The sequence below is a fragment of the Myxocyprinus asiaticus genome, chromosome 14, assembly GCF_019703515.2.
Source record: "Myxocyprinus asiaticus isolate MX2 ecotype Aquarium Trade chromosome 14, UBuf_Myxa_2, whole genome shotgun sequence".
Classification (NCBI taxonomy): Eukaryota; Metazoa; Chordata; class Actinopteri; order Cypriniformes; family Catostomidae; genus Myxocyprinus; species Myxocyprinus asiaticus.
In genome coordinates, this window is record NC_059357.1 from 8,066,532 (window position 1) to 8,087,419 (window position 20,888).

General features: G+C 39.4%; 1 protein-coding gene across 2 annotated transcripts in view; it reads left to right on the forward strand.

Annotated features, from left to right (window-relative positions):
* Positions 1 to 20,888, forward strand: part of smurf2 (SMAD specific E3 ubiquitin protein ligase 2) — a 100,522-nt gene that overhangs the window by 32,918 nt on the left and 46,716 nt on the right. For both annotated transcript variants that reach the window (XM_051717727.1, XM_051717728.1), the window contains exon 2: positions 17,677 to 17,715. In XM_051717727.1, the coding sequence (XP_051573687.1) occupies positions 17,677 to 17,715 (39 nt within the window). The remainder of the gene's footprint in view (positions 1 to 17,676; positions 17,716 to 20,888) is intronic.

The following is a 20,888-nucleotide window of genomic DNA, read 5'->3' on the forward strand; positions in this document are numbered from 1 at the left end:
CAGAGTTACTTGCGGTACTGCCACCCCTGAAGGAACATACAGGAGAGCATCACCGTGGATCCCCTCAGCCTACAGGCGGTGAGTCCTGTGAATCAAACGTTCTTCGACAGGCTATACAGAGCCTAAAAAAACAGCAGTACAGGAGCCAAAAGTAACTGGTGAAAGTAAGAGCACAAACCGATGGCATAAACAGGGAGCTAGACCTAAAGGTGCTTGAGACATCAGACTGTCACGAGTATCATATATTGCAGCATTAGCATCATCCACCCCAGATATGGCTATGACCCCACTAACCAATACTGGTATTCTTCCACCCCTGATACATCTTGAAAATAGATTTGAACCACTAATGAATGTGGATGAAGAAACCCTAAGCATTTAAAGATCACATCAGTCTGCAGCTAACATTGCAGCTGGCAGGCGCTCAAGGTTGAGCAGGCAGTGGCATTCTGCTGAGATTACAGCTGAGCTTAGTACTCTGATAGTGGGTGACTCCATTATCAGAAACACTGGTAACATTGGGCTTCCACTACTTCTGATGTAAATAAGAAACTTTGGAACACTCTGATGAATCATAAGAATGTAAATCAGGTTATTATACATGTGGGGGAAAATTATATTTGGAAGGAGCAGTCAGAACACCTTAAGAGGGATTTCAATGAACTCTTTGAAACACTTGGAAGATTGAAAGTTCAGTCATTCATCAGTGGAATGCTCCCAGCCAGAGGAACAAATATGTTTTCTTGGTTGTTCAGTCTAAACACTTGGCTGCACAAAACCTGCCACATGAGAGGACTGAACTACATTATACACTTCAGTCTTTTCCGGAGTCAAAGAGGACTGTATAAAGCAGATGGCCTCCATCTAAATAAACTTAGTGCAAAAGTGCTAAAGGACAATATCTACTTCTCCCTCCTTCTGCAATGTGCACAAATCCACTCAACCTGGATGGCACACAAACAACACTGCAGTTTCAGGATGACCACCGGATCGCACTTCAGCACCTGAAGAAATTTGATCGACAAATCCCACAATAACACAGCCCAGCCACAACATCCACTGCTCGGGAACACAATCCAGGCAGAGCCCCACCCACAGAGCATTCTACAGTCGGACTGTGATGACTTAGAACTGCTCCAAGATACAGGACCCAAGGACGATTTCCTGGACAAAAGCCAAGGGAGTCAAGATAACATAATTCAGCCTCCAGAAACCCCAGAGCAACAGCCCCTCTCACCACACACTTTCTCCTTCTCGCCAACATCCCCACTTCTGAGTTTCTCTGAGAAAATGGAGGAACTAGTGTATGCTGGAAGAAAGCTCTCCTACTCCATTGCTGCAAGCCCCTAGATACTAACCAAAAAAATGACGGGCCCCTCTGCCACCAAAGCCTGCAGGTCCAGCTCACCCTTCCCCTCCCTCTGAGAGAGGTCTTCGGCCACTACCACAACGCCAGGGTACACATCATCCTTCTTCTGCTCTCGGTGAACAACAAACAACTGATAACAGCTCTCAGAGATGTGTCGGGTCGCTGCTACGGTAGCAGTCACATTCACAAATGTGCACAGAACAAGCCGGAACCCGATGTGCCTGTAGCTTTCTGTATATCTGTTCGATTAAGTGATAGAAAGACTAAAGCATTCTCAAAATGTATGGCAAACCTATCTAATCAGTTGCCTATTAGACGTCAGTCCAAGACTGCTGTGGGGCCAAAAACAGATACTGTGAAGTTAACATTTTTAAACATCTGCTCACTTAAGAACAAATAAGTTTTAGTCAAAGACTTAATCACCAAAAACTATCTGGATTTTGTTTCTAAATGAAACTTGGTTAGATGACAGCTGCAGTGCAACAGTCCTCAATGAATCAGCCCCTCCAAACTTTAGTTTTATGAGTGCCTGTAGAGCTGTTAGGAGAGGTGGAGGATTAGCTGTATTTAATTTAATATTTAAAGATGTCTTTCAATGCAAGCAAGTGTCACTTGGTGATTACTTGACCTTTGAATATCTAAGTATGATACTAAAATGTGATGATAATTATTTATAATTATTTTCAAGCCTCCAAAATACTCTCCAGCCTTTGTTGATGATTTTACAGAACTGTTATCAACAACTTCCTCTGAATTTCACTGTTTTGTTTATTGCTGGGGATTTCATTCATATAGACAATCCTGAACACAACACTGCAAAAGAACACATAACAGTTTTAAACACTTTTGATCTGACTCAGCATGTAGATGGACCCACAAACAATCGTGGACACACTGGATCTGCTCAGTAGTATGGGTCTTAACATTTCATCCACACTAATTAAGGATGTAGCATTATCTGACCATTTTGATATATTGATTTCTGCCACTGAAGTTAGATCTGTCATACCCGAACCAGTGTCACAGAACTTCAGGTTCGGGTATGGAAGGAGGAGACGGGGAGCAGTGGCACACTTCAGGTAGGCTTTTTATTTTCTGCCATCAGTTTCTTAAGTGCATCCTTCTCAGGGCTTTTCTTATTTCAGTCAGTTCAATGTCACAAAACTCTCAGCTCACACAAAAAAACTTCTCAAACTCTTCAGCTTCATGATACAACACTAAAATACACAAGAAGGCACACCAGTCACTGTGCTCTCGTGCCGTTCTGTCTCTGCCTTCTCTGGCGTGTTCAACGTTTTTAAGGCGCCTCTCTGCTATCACTGTAATGAGAAACAGCTGTTAAAAATCGTCAACCAGCTTGACGAGCCACACCACTCCCTCTCTCCCGCAGACAGATACATGACCACACCCCCATCACCACAGGTACATAAATGAGAATACTAGTGTGCAATTTATGAAGGCTGTATCTATGACACCAAGTAGGCGATATCCGCAAATTGTGTTGATGTTCTCCTCGATAACTTTAACTCAAAATTAAAAATGCTATTGATGACATTGCTCCTGTAAAGGTCAGGAAGATTACTGGCAGGCATAAAGCACCATGGAGAAACACAACAGCAGTACAAAGCATGAAAAGAAAATGCAGGAAAGCAGAACAAATGTGACGAAAAACAAATCTTGAATTCCATTATAACATCTATAAAGACAGCCTTCATGCTTTCAATACAGAACTAGGCACAGCTAGGCAGACCTTCTCAAACATTATAAACAGCAATATAAAGAACACCCACACTCTTTTTGCTGCTGTAGCGAGACTAACTAACTCTCCAACACAGGTTCCCTGTGAAATGCTCTCTGACAGCAAATGCAACGAGTTTGCATAATTTTCATGAAGAAGATCAATGATATTAGAATGCTGATCAGCTCGTCCTCATGTTGCGCTGAGGTTAGACAGCACCCACCACAAAACTTCAGAAATTGGTCACTATGCCTGATTTTGAGACAATAGATGGCAAAACCCTGGAAGAAATAGTGCAGCATCTTAAAACGTCGACCTGCTGTCTTGACACACTCCCTACTTAATTTTTCAAAACATTTGTTTAATTGTTTAGAAAAAGATCTGTTAGAAATAGTCAACGCCTCACTCCTTTCAGGCACGTTTCCGAAGTACCTGAAAAATGCAACTGTCAAGCCCCTTCTAAAAAAAGAGCAATCTGGATAACTCTATATTAAACAACTACAGACCAATCTCAAATCTTCCTTTCATAGGCAAGATAATTGAAAAGGTTGTTTTTGATCAGCTGAACAAATTCTTAAACTCAAATGGCTACTTGGACAATTTCCAGTCTGGTTTCCAACCGCATCATAGCACAGAGACAGCGCTCATAAAGATACTTAATGATATTTGGCTAAATAATGATTCTGGCAAAATATCAGTGCTGGTATTACTAGATCTCAGTGCTGCCTTAACACTGTTGACCACAACATTCTCCTAGACAGACTGGAAAACTGGGTAGGGCTCTCTGGGACGGTCCTCAGCATGTTCAGGTCATATCTAGAAGGGAGGGGCTACTATGTGAACATAGGGAACTATGAATCTGAGTGGACGTCCATGACATGCGGAGTCTCACAAGGTTCAATTCTTGCACTGCTCCTGTTCAACCTCTATATGCTTCCACTAGGCCAAATTATGAAAAATAACCAAATTGCATACCATAGCTATGCAGACGACCCCCAGATTTACCTAGCCCTATTGCCAAATGACTACAGCCCTATAGACTCTCTGTGCAAGTGCACTGGTTAAATTAACATTTGTATGTGCCGAAACTTCCTTCAGCTAAACAACGACAAGACAGAGGTCATTGTATTTGGCAACAAAGGTGAAATTCCCAAGGTGAACACATACCTTGACTCCAGGGGTCTTAAGACAAAAAAATCAAGTAATGAATCTTGGTGTCGTTTTGGTGTCAGACCTTAGTTTCAGTAGTCATATCAAATCAAAAACTAAATCAGCCTACTATCATCTAAAAAATATAGCGAGAATTAGATGTTTTGTATCCAGTCAAGACTTAGAGAAACTTGTTCATGCATTCATCACCAGTAAGATGGACTACAATGGACTTCTCACCATCCTTCCCAAAAAGACCATTAGACACCTGCAGCTCATTCAAAATGCTGCTGCCAGGATTCTCACCTGAACCTAAACACTCAAGTCCTCAGATCTTTACAATGGCTTCCAGTTACATTTAGAATTGATTTTAAAGTACTATTACTCATTTATAAATCACTCAATGGCCTTGGACCTAAATACATTGCAGATAGGCTTGTTGAATATAAACCTATCAGACCTCTAAGATCGTTAGGACCAAGTCAGTTAGAAATACCAAGGGTTCACTCAAAACAAGGTGAGACAGCGCTTAGCTATTATACCACCCGCAGCTGGAACCAGCTTCCAGAAGAGGTCAGATGTGCTCCAACAGTAGCCACTTTCAAATCCAGACTGAAACAATATCTGTTAAGCTGTGCATTTATTCACTGAGCATTGTGCTGCACTTACTGATTGCACTGCATCATTATTTCTGTATTCTTTTTCTTTTTTATTAATTGTAATAATTTTTACTTTTTAAATGTATCTTATTACTTTTATTTCTTGTACTTAATTGATTTTAAAATGATGTATCTTATGTCTGTTTTTGTTTTTTTTAATCATTTTTATTTAAAGCACTTTGAATTGCCATTGTGTATGAAATGTGCTATATAAATAAACTTGCCTTGCCTAGTATAGTGAACGGCATGCGTATGTGCCGACATTGCGCACAGACGAAGACTATCTAAATTTATGTCAAGCTTACTGTGCGCAGAGCAATCAGCAACGTGGACAACTGAAATATAATTTGGCCTTTAGGAGGGTAGTGTCTATAAAGGCTGAATGTACATGTAATGTTTAAGCGTTTTTCATGAACTCAATTGTTTTTCTTACAGTAATTGCTTATTTTTTAAAGATTGTTATCTCTTGTTGTTCATTTATGCTCCCATGTGTTCTATAACCAGTTATTCTAATTCGTCTCTAATACAGACATTGTTGTCAATTAGGGGTGTAATGGTATGACATTTTCACGGTATGATAACCGTGTTATTTTTTGATTTATGAAATTGAATTGTAATAATTTGTAGAGATTAATGCCCAGGTTAACACTTCAGATATGCATTTGTATGCATTCAGTCATTTGTTGCATTTGTGATTTAGTTTAATTCATTTGCAGTATATTTATTGGCATTTTGTCCAATACTACCTATTTTCTGCCAGAGTTTCACTGTCAATTTCCTGCATGCATATTGTCAGTGTCAATTTCCTGCACACCAAAAGACATGCACTGTGTAAACAATATTTAGTATTATGTTTTACAGATAAAACATATTATTAGTAGTATCAAACATATTGTTGGCCTAATGTTGCGCTGCACTTGATGAAATGAACAAACAGTTGGCACATCGTAATGTAGAACGAGTGCTTAAATCCGTTTGCTGCATTTGTGAATGAGACAAAGTATAAACATAATTTTAGCCTACCTAGTCATTACAAATGGTGTAAAACTACATTGAATCTGGTGTTTTTATTAAACAGGGGCTATAATTTACTATCCTGTACACCAGGGATCAGAAACCTATGGCACGTGTGTCAGCATTGGCACGCGGAGGGGTAATCACTGGCACGCCAGCAACGGCGAGAGAGAAGTAGGATATGAAATTCCGCACCTGCATTCCAGTTTGCTTTTTGATGTTATCCTTCCTCATGATCACGCATGTGATCGCGTGTTTTCATCAGCTGAATGGGAGGCTAAACAAAAAGTTAAAATGTGACGAAACTGCAGTATACCTCAACTGACTCATGCAGCACATGCAAGCCATTCGCACTTCACTTTCGGTTAATTGCACAAGTTAAAACGCGCCCGCGTTGATTCGGTCAGGCTGCGTGGATGACAGCCTACATTCCGTGTTTCATTTGTTTCTTTTTGTTTTCAGAACAACACGTGATGTAATAAGGAAAACACCACTATTAATTCTAGAGATTTCCAACCCAGCATACAGTTACACCCTCCTTAAACCAGTCAATCTCAAAACTACATTAAACGATTAAAAGAGAAAACATACAAATCTGAGTCTATTCAAAATATAAATTAAACCTGGAAATAAAGTTTTAGGATTTTGCAGGTGCGGTACACTGAAAAGGGCTAAATAGTCGATCGGCTTGTGATGCGCAAATGGCTTGCGTACGCAGCGCGAGTCTCGTCACACTTTAATAGTGTTTAGTCTCCCATTCAGCTGATGAAAACACACTGCATGATCTCGAGGAAGGATTACATCAAGATGTAGATTGGAATGCAGGTGCGAAAAACTTCATATAAATAAAATAGCCTGCTCCTCTCTCACTGTTGCTTGCGTACTAGTGCTTACCCCTCTGACTGTGTGATTTTGAAAAATGACATAATTTGAGAAATATTTAAAATTCCACACAATTTCGTGATCAGTAATCAAATTTGTGACATTAACTGTGTTAACTCATTTTGTACAAAAGGACAGGTTTTCTTTCATTAAAGCACTTTCACAAGATGCTCTGTGAAAATTCACATGCAGGATCATGATTATATTATAATCATCGGGTTTTGCACCAATTATTCACTCAAATTGTTATGCTGATAATATAATTTGTAATGAAAAATAAACGATTAAATTAGAAAAATGCAAAATAGAAACATTTTCACAAGTGGACTCAAACTTCGGAAAATCACATACATGCACTTATATATATATATATATACAGCTCTGGAAAAAATTAAGAGACCACTCCAAATGTTTCTTAAATCAGCGTCTCTATGGCAGCCATTCCATTCCAGTGTCTGTTGAATTCCTGCTTGAATCTTTGTACCAGGAGTGGCATAAAGTCACCCAACAGCAATGAGAAAGACTGGTAGAGAGCACGCCAAGACACATGAAAGCTGTGATTGAAAATCAGGGTTATTCCACCAAATATTGATTTCTGAACTCTTCCTAAGTTAAAACATTAGTATTGTGTTGTTTAAAAATGAATATGAACTTGTTTTCTTTGCATTATTCAAGGTCTGAAAACACGGCATCTTTTTTGTTATTTTGACCAGTTGTCATTTTCTGCAAATAAATTCTCTAAATGACAATATTTTCATTTGGAATTTGTGAGAAATGTTGTCAGTGCTTTATAGGATTAAACAAAAATTTTAATTTTACTCAAACACATACCTATAAATAGTAAATCCAGAGAAACTGAACATTTGGAGTGGTCTCTTAATTTTTTCCAGAGCTGTATGTGTCTATCTATATCTATATTATTATTATTATTATTATTATTATTATTATTATATATATATTAATTTTTTTTGGCTGGGGATTGGGGTGGACGTCGGCACAGCCATTAACCAGGAAAATAAAAAATGGCACTCCATGTCAAAAAGGTTGCCGACCCCTGCTGTATACTGTAATTTCACTAACATTTATCTCTGCAAATTCCGTGGGATGGTGCTCAAGATTTGAAATATTTCCCACCTGAGCCGATGCTTTTTTGCACTAAACTTTATAGACTGGGTAACCATCATCATTGATTGTGCCTCGTGGGTCTTTAACGTACCCAAAGTAATCCCAGACAGCAGACTTCATCAGCTTTGGCAGGGGAAATAAAGGTTCAGGCTGGGACATGTCTGTATTATGCACTCGTTCTGCACTTCTGATGTGCCCGTGATGCGCTGCGCTCGCAACACCTGCAAGTTGAGAGACAGTCGAATGTAACATGAAGGCGCAATTTAAAGATTTATTTTATCTCGCCAAGTTTATATGATGTAAACGTCGCAGATTCTGTCTTAATTAAACTGATTTGGGTTTTAGAAAAGTTCTAAAAATCAGTCTTTATATTTATGAAATACCGTCAATGAGAAGATTTCAACAGTATGATAACCGTCCGTTTTAAAAACAAGGTATGTTGTGAAACCTTGAATCCGTTGCATCCCTATTGTCAATAATTAATGGAGGGAGTGAAGCGTAGACTAGGTGTTGAAGGCAGTGTGTGTATGTGTGTGAGAGAGAGATACATTCCAGATGGTGGAATGATGAGGTGGGTTTCACTGGAACGTTAAACATTCACAGGGATGTTTGCAGAGAGACATTCTTCCTCGACTGCGAAGCGAGCATGTTTCCTTTTTATTCAGTCCCTCCCGTTCTCTTTCTCTCGCTGTCTCGAGGATTCAGATCCAGTCTTGACGAGCTTTCTCTGCATTATCATCACCTGCTGCAACTGTTCAAACCCTGCACAAGAGTCACTTTGCTTTTCTTAACTCTTTAAACTATATCCCATGTGGATAGACTAATTTAGCTTGAGAACGACTAATGTATCACATTAAATCTTTTAATATCTGTTACAACAATGTTACAATTTTTATAGAGCGTGCAGGAATTCTCACTGTGCGTGTTGACGGATAGCCGCAGACGGAATCAATAGCAGTCTCGGTATGGGTGTTTCCGTGCTTGTTTGAATTTGCTAAGTAAAGTCTGCGACTCACCTGCACGTGAAAAGTTTTCGGCCCTTTAACCTCCTCCACACATTCCAGCTATTCTTGAGCGTCTCAGCTTTCCTACATCTGGTGGGGTGAGCTGTTTTGATTTAGTTTGAATACCTTGAATGTGGTCTGCTGGCTCTCTAGTCTCCCTTCATTCCTGTCGTCACTTTTTCTCGTGCAGTCCGTCCTCCTTTTTTAAGATTTTCGTTTCTCCCTCAAATATATGTCTGGCCAAGATTTGTGTTTCTTTCCTTTCTCTAAACTGCACATTCTCATTCTCTCTCTCTCTCTCTCTCTCTCTCTCTGCCTATTCATTTCATGTATTTATTAAATCAAAATCAAATCAAATCACTTTATTGTCCCACAGCCATATACACAAGTGCAGTGGTGTGTGAAATTCTTGGGTGCAGTTCCGATCAACATAGCAGTCGTGACAGTGATGAGACATGTACCAATTTACAATAACATCAAATTAACACAACACAATTAAAGTCTAATATACACATAATTACACACAACACAATATACAAATAATAACATACACTGTACAGTACAATACACACAATATAAATAAACATTATTCAAAAAAAGTATATATAGTATATATAGAATGTACAGTAGGTTGTATTGTACTGTATTGACATTCAGGCTGTCGGTTGATAGTAAGTTGTTAAGAGAGAATATAATAATAATATAATTTATGACAGTCCGGTGTGAGATATAAGAGTAAGAGTAATAAAGTGCAGTGCTGATGTATTTTGATCGTGGGAGATCAAGAGTTCAGACTGCTTGGGGGAAGAAGCTATCATGGAGTCGGCTGGTGCGGATCCTGATGCTGCGATACCGCCTGCCTGATGTTAGCAGTGAGAACAGCCCATGGCTCGGGTGGCTGGAGTCTCTGATGATCCTCCGAGCTTTTTTCACACACCGCCTTGTATATATGTCCTGGAGGGAGGGAAGCTCACCTCCGATGATGTGTCTGGCAGTTCGCACCACCCATTGCAGTGCTTTGCGGTTGTGGGCTGTGCTATTGCCGTACCAGGTGGAGATGCAGCCAGTCAGGATGCTCTCTACAGTGCAGGTGTAGAACTGTGTGAGGATGTGGCGGTTCATTCCAAACTTCCTCAGCCGTCTCAGGAAGAAGAGGCGCTGATGAGCCTTCTTCACAACAACTTCAGTGTGGATGGACCATGTGAGTTCCTCAGTGATGTGGACACCCAGGAACTTGAATCTGCTGACACTCTCCACTAGTGCTCCATTGATGGTGATGGGACTGTGTTCTCTGTCTTCTGAAGTCCACCACAAGCTCCTTTGTCTTACTGACGTTGAGTGAGAGGTTGTGCTCCTGACACCAGCATGTCAGAGTGTGCACCTCCTCTCTGTAGGCTGTTTCATCATTGTCAGTGATCAGACCTACCACCGTGTCATCAGCAAACTTAATGATGGCATTGGAGCTATGTGTTGCCACACAGTCATGTGTGTACAAGGAATACAAGAGTGGGCTGAGAACACAGCCCTGCGGGGCTCCAGTGTTGAGGGTCAGTGATGAGGAGATGTTGCTGCCTATTCTAACCACCTGGCGTCTGCTTGACAGGAAGTCCAGGATCCAGCTGCACAGCGAGCTGTTTAAGCCGAGAGCCCGGAGTTTCTCATCTAGCTTGGAGGGCACTATGGTGTTGAATGCTGAGCTGTAGTCTACAAACAACATTCTCACATAAGTGTTCTTTTTTTCCAGGTGGGAGAGAGCAGTGTGTATTGTAGATGCAATGGCATCATCAGTGGAGTGGCTGTTGCGGTAAGCAAACTGCAGTGGGTCTAGAGAGAGAGGCAGCACAGAGCAGATGTAATCTCTGATTAGTCTCTCAAAGCATTTGCTGATGATGGATTTAAGCAAGTGATTTTTGATTGCTTTGGAACAGGCACAATGGTGGATGTTTTAAAGCATGTGGGGACTACAGACAAAGAGAGGGAAAGGTTGAAAATGTCCGTAAAAACACCAGCCAGCTGGTTCGTGCACGCTCTGATGACGTGGCCCGGAATGCCGTCTGGGCCCGCGGCTTTGCGGATATTCACCCGTCGGAAGGATCGGGTTACATCCGCTACAGAGATGGAGAGTGAACTAACCTCTGTAGCTTCGGCCGTGAGAGCTCTCTCCACGAGGGTGGTGTTATTTCCCTCAAAACGAGCATAAAATGTATTTAGCTCATCCGGTAGAGAGGCAGCGGTGTTCATGGCAGAGTTTTTATTCCCTTTAAAGTCCGTGATGATGTTAATTCCCTGCCACATGCTTCTAGAGTTGGTGGTGTTAAACTGTCCTTCAATCTTGTTCCTGTACTGGCGTTTTGCTATTCTGGTAGTTTTTCAGAGGGCATAACTGGCTTGTTTATGCTCCTCCGCATTCCCGGAATTAAAAGCAGAGGTGCGCACATTAAGTGCCGCACAGACATCGCTATTAATCCATGGCTTCTGGTTCGGATAGATCCGTGTTGTTCTGGTCGGAATGACGTCCTCTACGCACTTTCTGATGAAACACATTACGCTATCAGCATAAAGCTCGATGTCGTCATCAGAGGCGGACCGGAACATCTCCCAGTCCATGTGATCAAAACAGTCCTGTAGCGTAGAGTCTGATTGGTCCAACCAGCACTGGATCGTTCTGAGAGTGGGTGCTTCCTGTTTCAGATTCTGCCTGTAAGCGGGTTTCCTGCTTGCTTATACTCCCGTACAGTTCCTTAAGTGCCCGGTCTGTGTCGGCTTGTGGCGGGATGTACACAGCAGTGATAATGACCGCTGTGAATTCCCTCGGTAGCCAGAATGGTCGACACAGAAGCATGAGAAATTCCAGATCAGGAGAGCAGAAAGACTTGATAGAATGTACGTTCCTCTGATCACACCAGGATTTGTTGATCATAAAACATACACCACCACCTCTGCTTTTACCTGAGAGGTCTTTCGCTCTGTCTGCTCGGTGCACGGAGAACCCCGCAGGTTCAATGGCTGAGTCTGGAATCTCTGCAGACATCCAAGTTTCCGTAAGGCAGATAATGCAGCAGTCCCTCGTCTCTCATTGGAAAGAGATCCGCGCTTTCAGCTTGCAGAGCTTGTTATCCAGAGACTGAACATTTGCCAGTAGAATACTGGGTAGCGGGGTCGATTTGCGCGGCATCTTGCTCTGATGAGAACGCCGGCTCTGTTTCCCCTTTTCCTCCTGCGTTTCTGCGGCAGTGCAGCACAGACAAAGGGCTCCACTTGTGTGTTTGTAAACAGCAGGTCGGCATTGAGGAATTTGAAGTCCGGTTTATGATGTGTAATTGCTGAACCAATGTCCAAAAGTGTTTGTCTGTCGTAGACAATAAGGCAGACAACATCCAAGACAAAAAACATAAGAACTGTAAACAAAACAAACAAAACACTACCATCTTGTGTCGGAGCTCGCAACGCAGCAGCCATACTCGGTGCCAAAACACTACCATGTTGTGTCGGAGCTCGCAACGCAGAAGCCATACTCGGCGCCATCTTGAGTCCTGGTAGTGGTAGATTGCTGATATTTGCCCATTGGGAGATTATCGATTCGCCATGAACAGTCAATTTAAAGAAGTCTGAAATCCCAAGTGCACATTTTTTATGTTATTAAGTAATTTTGGCAATGTGTTCATATTGTCCAGATATTTACGGTTATAGATTTGAACAAACTCCTAATCCTATATATCACACTTTGGCACATAATTTGTCCTGCACCTTTTGTGTTACAAAACTTGAAAGGTACTTTGCCGTTTGTTGGCGAGAGTACTGAATAGAAACACACCAAAAACTACAAAGATATTGCAATGCCCTGGCAATGAGCCACAACATCCTAACTTTGTGGCACCAAGTTTTGTATGACATGTCTTCTGAAAATATATATATAATATAAAAATCTTAGGCTAATGAGATGTTTCACAAAACATTTGTCTTAAGATGGTTATTTTATATCTTCTGCTTTAGTGTGTCAATAGGAAATATAAAATGTAGATCTCAAAACATTCTTTTTTCAAATAGAAGTAAAACAAGGAGTTCTGCAACAATTGGTATGACCCCCAAAGTGCTCAGATCTCAACATCGAGTCAGATTACATGAAGAGACCAAAGCAGCCATTGAGGCTGCCTTAATAGATAGAACTGTGGCAAGTTATCCAAGACCCCATTAACACCTTGTATTAAGATGCGTCTTGGGGTAATCCAGTCACATGTGGTCAGGTGAGACACATCGCTGTTTAAACCTGGTCGCTTGTATGCGTAAACTTGGACCACTTGTGATCGGGTTTCGAGGGGAGGGTCTCTGATTTCATGACAGTTTACATCAATCACTATGTCATTGTGCTACTGCATGATAATAAACTGTGGGGGGGAAAAAAGACAAAGAAAGCGTGAATAAAACGGCATGCTTTTCCTCCCAAGAAGCAGTTGAAAATCAGTCTAAGCCCAAATGCAACATTTTGAGTAGAATTATCCGTTGTTTAAGTGGAGATACCGGTGTTAACCTGAGCTTTGGATGTGTGTGCTTGTCATCTGTGTCCCTGCGTGTTGATGTCAGACACACTAAAGAAGATCCGGGAAGTTCTTGTGCTTGTGTATGTATTCGCTTTTTAAAATTTTCCGATGGGAGGGTTATTTTCTTTTTAAAGCCACTCGTAATGGCAAAGTTTAAAACTCTTGTTTTAGCTCAGCAGTTGATTGACAGGTTAGAGGTGGTAATTCACTGCTGTCCAAAGCACATTCAGGACGGATTAGTGTTTACACCTCAAATGCGATGTGGTCACATGCGCTTTTTTTGACTACCTCCGTATGTGGTTTTGTGATCCGATAATTGTTTAGACCTTGTTTACATCTGTATTTAACGCTGACCACTTGTGATTGGATCACCCAAAACGCATCTTCATACCAGGTGTAAAAGGGGTCCAAGTTGCTTGTAACAGTCTATCTGCCAACAACCTTTAAAAACTGTGTGCAAGTGTACCTAGGAGAAATGATGCTGTTTAAAAGGCATAGGTTGGTCACACCAAATTTTATTTAGGAATCAGCATTAATAGGGATGTCCCGATACTGGTATCGGAATCTGATCTTATTCTACGCTCATGTACTTGTATTCGTGCTCGTTAAAATGCTCCAACACCAAAAACCGATACCATCTGATGTACGAATGTCATTCAGTAACCATTCAGCGCACAAATTAAAATCATGCTATGTCTTAGTGTGATTATTAAACTGCAAAGGTTGTGATTTAATTAGATGAATATATAGTTTGCATGTGCTGCATGCTTCAAAGTGATTGTGTGGAGCTGGTGTTGTGCCAACATAAACTGATCATACTAGTGTTGTCACGGTGCCAAACTTTCAGTAGTCGATACCGATACCAGTGAATTTGCACGGTTCTCGATACCAATTTCGATACCACAGCAAAAATATGCTAATATTATAATGTGCTATTGAACACACCAGTTTAGTTATTTTTAATTATTTTAATAATTGTAGTTTAATAATTATTATTATATTCCAGAAATTTCCAGAAAATTTTTAAGTTTAATTTCATCATCAAAATGCTTTCTAATCAATAAATTCTTAAGACTTTTAACAAGTGAAAATAGAACTTTTCAACATGTTATTGCATTTTTTTGCCAAACTTTTATTCAACAGCTGTCTTGCTTGTGATATTTTGATTATTATTATTATTATTATTATTATTATTACAGTGAATATTACATTTTACTATGCGGTTGTAATATATTTTTATAAGATTTCTTCAATTTCAGGCATCTAGATTTTATTTTGAATCGTGCTTGTAATATGATGTGTGTTTTTTGCCACAAGCTTCACTTTTCTGGATAAACAGTTTGTGTCATGGCCCAGTGTGATCATTGCAGACTTTTAAGTCATGTCTGAAATCTCATCTCTTTACACTGGCCTTTGAGTCTGACAAATGAAATGTAGTACACAGTTTTAAAGTGTTTGTATTTTAGACTACTGGTGTTTGTGTATGTGGTAATTTTGAAATGTTATGTTTTAAATTGTATTACTGTGAAGCACTTTGGTCAGCTCTGTTGTTTTAAATGCAATATAAATAAAGCTGAGCTGAGATTAAAGCCAAATGCTGTGATTTTAATTATATAAATATATATTTTACATGTGCTATGTGGTTCACAATGGATAAGTGACCTGCTCTGTCATCTCATACAATGTGAATAATTCTCAGTGTTTGTGGAGTTTATAGTGAATGAGCAGTCGGATTTAAAGTACACAGCTCTTCCACAGTAAGATTGCAGCATTTAGCAGTTTAAGAAATCACACTAGGACTTGTCACAACGTATGTCAGTCATACTGCGTGCTGGTACCGGTGAGTCATTGCTTGGTACTACCGATACTGCAGAGACACTGGTATCGTTACATCTTTTTTATTTTAGTATCGCCTTGGTACCGAAGTACCGGTGCTTTTGACAACACTAGATCATACCTTTTAGAGCTCCTTGTCTCATACACGGAAAACACCATCATGAGCATCACACACTCTGTTTGTAGATGACAGCAGATTGCTAATTCACTTTGTAGCATGACTGACTACATATTTATTTAATTAAAAAGCAGCTTTTTGTGGTTTAAAAATCACTTTGGGTCACATAGAAATCTGCTTTTATGGAGGTGAGAAGCTAACGTCAAAAACATAAAAACGGAAAGGATTTTCACTCCAAAATAAAAGCTTCAACCAAAATAAAAGCTTAATTTAAATGAAAAAAAGTACAACAGAAATATATCACCACTGTATAGTTATGTAATATTCACTGTAATGCTACTACTACTACTAATAATAATAATAAAAATAAAGCAATAGTAATGGTATTATATTCAAGCAATATCGAACATCTGTGATGCTCTTTTATGCAGCTCTTTTTTTGTTGTTGACAAAAATAACTCCAATGTTGCATTTTGTATTGTGTTGTGAGGTTCTGTAGAAATGCACTTCATTTGATTGTTGTAAATTAGTTGTTCTATTTTCATTTGATTAAAGTTTTAATGATTTAATTAAAACAACCCCAAAATCAGTATGTAGGTGGCTTGTGAAAAGTTTCTGTATGGCACCCTTATGTCACACATATGGGGCTTTTCCACTGCACGGTACGGCTCGACTGGACTCTGCTCGCTTTTTGGGGGTTTCCACTGTGGATAGTACCTGGTACCTGGTACTTTTTTTAGTACCACCTCGGTCGAGGTTCCAAGCGAGCCAGGCCGATACTAAATGTGACGTCAAAACCCTGCAGATCACTGATTGGTCAGAGAGAATCTATAAGCTAGAAGGCAGGTTAGCTTACCCTCGTGCGTCGTCTTTGAGCTAACATAGTGATGTCCTCGTCTGCGCTTTGGTGTATGATTTCCCAAACTCTCCTGGTTTTTTTTAGCGGTATTTTGTCTTGCTGCTGTCAGCCTCTTTTGAAATAAAGTTTGTCGTCTTGCTGTGAAAAACAGCCACATGCCGAGAATCAAGAACACCATTCCTTTACCGATATCCTCCATTGCTCCTTTGCTGTGTGCTCGTGTCGCGTTTAAGATGATGTCACGGCAGTAGAGGCTGCGCAACTATGACGATCAGCCTATAATCCCACCCACGTTGAGGCTGCACTAAACTGCAGTGGAAAAGCAAGCTCAGAAAAGTAAAGCGAGTCGAGTCGAACCATAACGTGCAGTGGAAAATTGCCATTAGCCCAATTGATTGACCTCAAGAGCTGATCTTCTTGATGGGGAAACTTTAGCTTTGTTCTTCACCATACCTTTAATAGCACTCAAGTGTTTCTTAACCTCCTGACATTCCCACAGTTGTCAATGTAGAAGAAAGATTTTGTTGGCTCTGGTATCATGTGAAAAGCTTAAAACAGAGTTTGCTTGGGTTAGCTGACAGCTCAGGCCAGTTTGAATTCTACGGAACTTTTGCTTGTTTTTAAGCTGTATGTAGGCCAGCAATGGGATGTGGATCAGAGTTTTTTTTTTTTTTTTTTTTTTTTGCATTGCATTGCATCTTTAATAAGTTTTGAGCTTGATCTAGTAGTGTTGAGTGCACCGAGATCTGCTCTATGGATTTAAACATTTTCTCGCCTGTTTAAACATGCTGAGATCCTAAAAATACAGTGTCAGAGATTACAGAAGATATCTATGCATCACCGTGCAAGACCCCAATCATTCGGAATGGAGTTTTGCATCAAAGCTGTGTTTAAAACATAAATCACTGTTATGTCTAGGAATGGGACATTTTGTCGGTCATTGGTTTCTATTGCTAAGGGCATTATACTGTTCGGCCCCGCCCACTATAAAATCTCATTGGTCCAATATCTTGCTCCTAATGACTGTACGTTAAACATCAATTATGTGCTGATTGGTTGTGATTGAGTCATGTCGTGCAGCTGTTTGCAAATACTGTGGACAGAACAAATTGCTTGTCGCTGGAAACGTGTCACAGCGCTCTGGACACAGTGAATGCGTTTACATGCACAGCAATTTGCTGATAAATGTCAAAAATCAGCTTATTCAGGAAAATTGACAACGTAAGAATCTGATTTGAAATATCGAATTCCACCTCACTGACTAGTGGACCATCCTGAGCCATCCCTTGTTATGTTGTGCTGTTAATATCATTTAACAATGATCTAATATGATGTCGCAAAGTACCAAATAAATAATGCATGCCTTCTCTCTCTCTTTTCTGCAGTGCTTTGTGCAAAAAACCTGGTGAAGAAAGACTTCTTCCGTAAGTATCCGACCTTCATAAATACTGAAAATGTGTGTCTGAATGTATGTTAACAGCGAGAGCTTTCTATTTCTGTCACTATATCTCAGCCCAGTGTTTTAGCTGGGATTCATCTGTTGAAAGTGAGAGTGATAAGTGCTCTTCCCCAAAGAGGCAGAAATGTGGGTCAGTTTGGGCAGACAAAGCAACCACTGGTTGACGTGTATACACAACAAATTTCTCTCTGCCTGTCTCTCTCTATCCTATCAAGCGCAAACAGCCAAGCCCACATCTAAACGCTGATCAGATATCCACTCAAACAGAGAGACAGATGCTGGTGGGGGTGGGAGGAGAGACTGGGAGTCAGGATGACTGATGAAAAAGAGGAGAAAGTAAAAAAATATATATATAGAAACAGAAATGTTTGTGCAGTGAAATTCTCTATGCAGTGAAAGACTACATTAAAAACGATTGTCTCTCTACCTCCTCCTCTGTACACACTCACACATATGTTACCCCGCTCAGCCTGCACTCAATCTTCAAACAGCCATGCAGAGGCGAATTGATTTATCGATCCAGGTATAGTCACAGCCAGTTTCACAGTCAGTTATTGTGTGTTTGTTTGTGAGTGAGCAAGACCGAGAGAAAAAATTATTTTGTGAAAATGTTGCCTTTTAGGTAAGGATGCACTCATAAATTTAGGACAGTACCAATAGCCAATAATTATTTTGATGTTATGTACAGCAACCAATGGCCACTATTACAAATCTACTACACTACTATAAATATACTTTGTTGTCTTTTTAAAAAAAACAAAAATTGCATTTATACTAAAGCTCCAATGCGTCAAGTAACAAAGTCATTGTGCCAATTAAAATTAGACATCAAACATTATAACGTACAGAAGAAAATATGGATACCATTTAGTACTTTTGTGACCTGGCATAGAAAAACTGTATTCTGTTTAAAAAGAAAAAAACAAGTGTAATATTATCTGCATCCAAAATCTGCCTAATCAGACATTTTCGGTTACTTAAATTATAATATCAAATTCTAATATTGGCCTAGGCTGTTGCCAGTGTTGTAAGAAATGTATTACAAGCAGTGTTGGGTGTAATCCAATACAAATACAAAGTAATTAGTTAATGTAATCTAATTACTTGTAATCTAATTGCTTTTGGTCAAAAAGTGGTGTAATGCATTACATTTTAAATTCTTGTAATCGGATTACTGTTACTGATTTCAAATAATTTAATTACTTTTAAAGATGCACTCAGTAACTTTTGTCTTTGAGTCATCTTGGACTTACACTGACACCTAGCGGCTTGGATGCAGCATCATTTAAAATCAGTAGTTTTCAGTTTCAGATGCCATTGTAGAAATTTTGTATTCACAGTCAGCCATGATTACTCTAATCAATGAGTGAAAGTGTCAAATAACAGGACGTTTACTGAGAATAAGCAAGTAGTATTTGGCTGGTTGTGTGATTCTAACATGGCAGCCCCCATGTGCGGACCCTCTCCATGTAGAGTAAAATAGCTTTTATAAGGTTACTGATATGACTGGAGTCTTCATTTTAATATGAGTGGGCATGATCTCTTACATACAGTATATTGCAAAATTACAATTCATGTCTTTAAGATTTAAACTTTTTGAATGAGGAAATATTACTGAGCGCACCTTTTAAGTACATTATAGGGTTATGCTTATTTCTAATATATTATTTATGTAGAATACATTAATTATGGCCCTGTAACGAGTCATTGTGAAGGAGAAATGTGAGGTGCTGAGTGTATGATGTGTGTAATACAGACATTGTTTTGAATTTGTTGAGTGGAAAAGTGTTTTAGAAAGTACCTTAAAAGTAAAGTAATTAGCAATGGGATTACTTTTCAATAAAGTAATCAGTAAAGTAATCTGATTATAAGTTTAGAGGAAATAATTAGTCATTTTTAGTGGATTACTATTTTTAAGTAACTTACCCAACATTGGCTACAAGTAACAAGTTACATACTTTTTGGAAGTAACAGGTAAGGAACTACTTTTGTAAATAAGTAGCCTAACATGTTTTTTGTCTATTTATTTAATTATAATAAAAAATTATTCAAAGCAAACATTAAGATCAAAACTAATGCATTACTTTCCATAAAATGCAACAATGTAGTGACTTCCATTGGGGAGTTACACAATAATGTAACAGGTTAAATTCACTAAACTGCCACTTTTGTGCATGGTATTTCAGCGCAAAAGACTGCATCTTATTCATTAGAAACCCACAATCTAATTAAAGCAGGCACAGTTAGCATTGAAATAGCGCCACATCTTGAGTATTTAAAATAAGTCACTGGCATTCCTTTACATGCAAACACCCCTCCTATGTAAATTAGGCTAATTATAGATAGCGTTTTATTCACAAAACTCTGTGCTATTTGCCCGGCACAGTAAACATCATGCTATTACCACCTGAGGAAAGCAGGCAGGAAAATTAATTTTACTAAAATTGTTGTTTCTGTATATTTTCAATTGATCAACAGCAATTCATTAAATGAATTGCATTAAAAGAGCATTATAATCTAGCATATATCCAGATGTGCGGTGTAGTCAAACGCACTTTCTGCAAGATCAGAATTGTGGCGTGCAAATTGCGTTCAGCCCAGATTTTGTGGCTGCATTTGTGCCATTGCCTGATCTGGATAATTCCTTTAGTAAATCAGGCGCTAAACCAGCACAGACAGCATGTGCAAATAAACAACACTTTAACCGGGTGCAATTAATTCTTGGTGAATTCCCCCGTGATAGTCACCAATCCCTTGTATTTCAAGTTCTAGTATTTGGATTACTGTAACATTTACATTTAAAGGGATAGTTCACCCATAAATGAAAATTCAGTCATTGTTTACTTACCCCTGTGTTGTTAACACCATATGACGTTCTTTTTCTTAACACAAAGGGTGAAATTGTGAAAAAAATTTGTTCTCAGTGATGTCATACACTGCCTGGCCAAAAAAAAGTCGCTGTTTGGATTTAAATAAGCAAATACTTAAGACTCTATGATTGGATCATTATTGCAGTGATTAATATGTTTCAGCTGGCAACAATTCTTTTAACCCTAACTGATGCAGTGTGTAGATTATCATTTCTTGAACAACTATGTCGGAAGACGTATCCCCTGGTCATGGAAAATGTTACTGTGT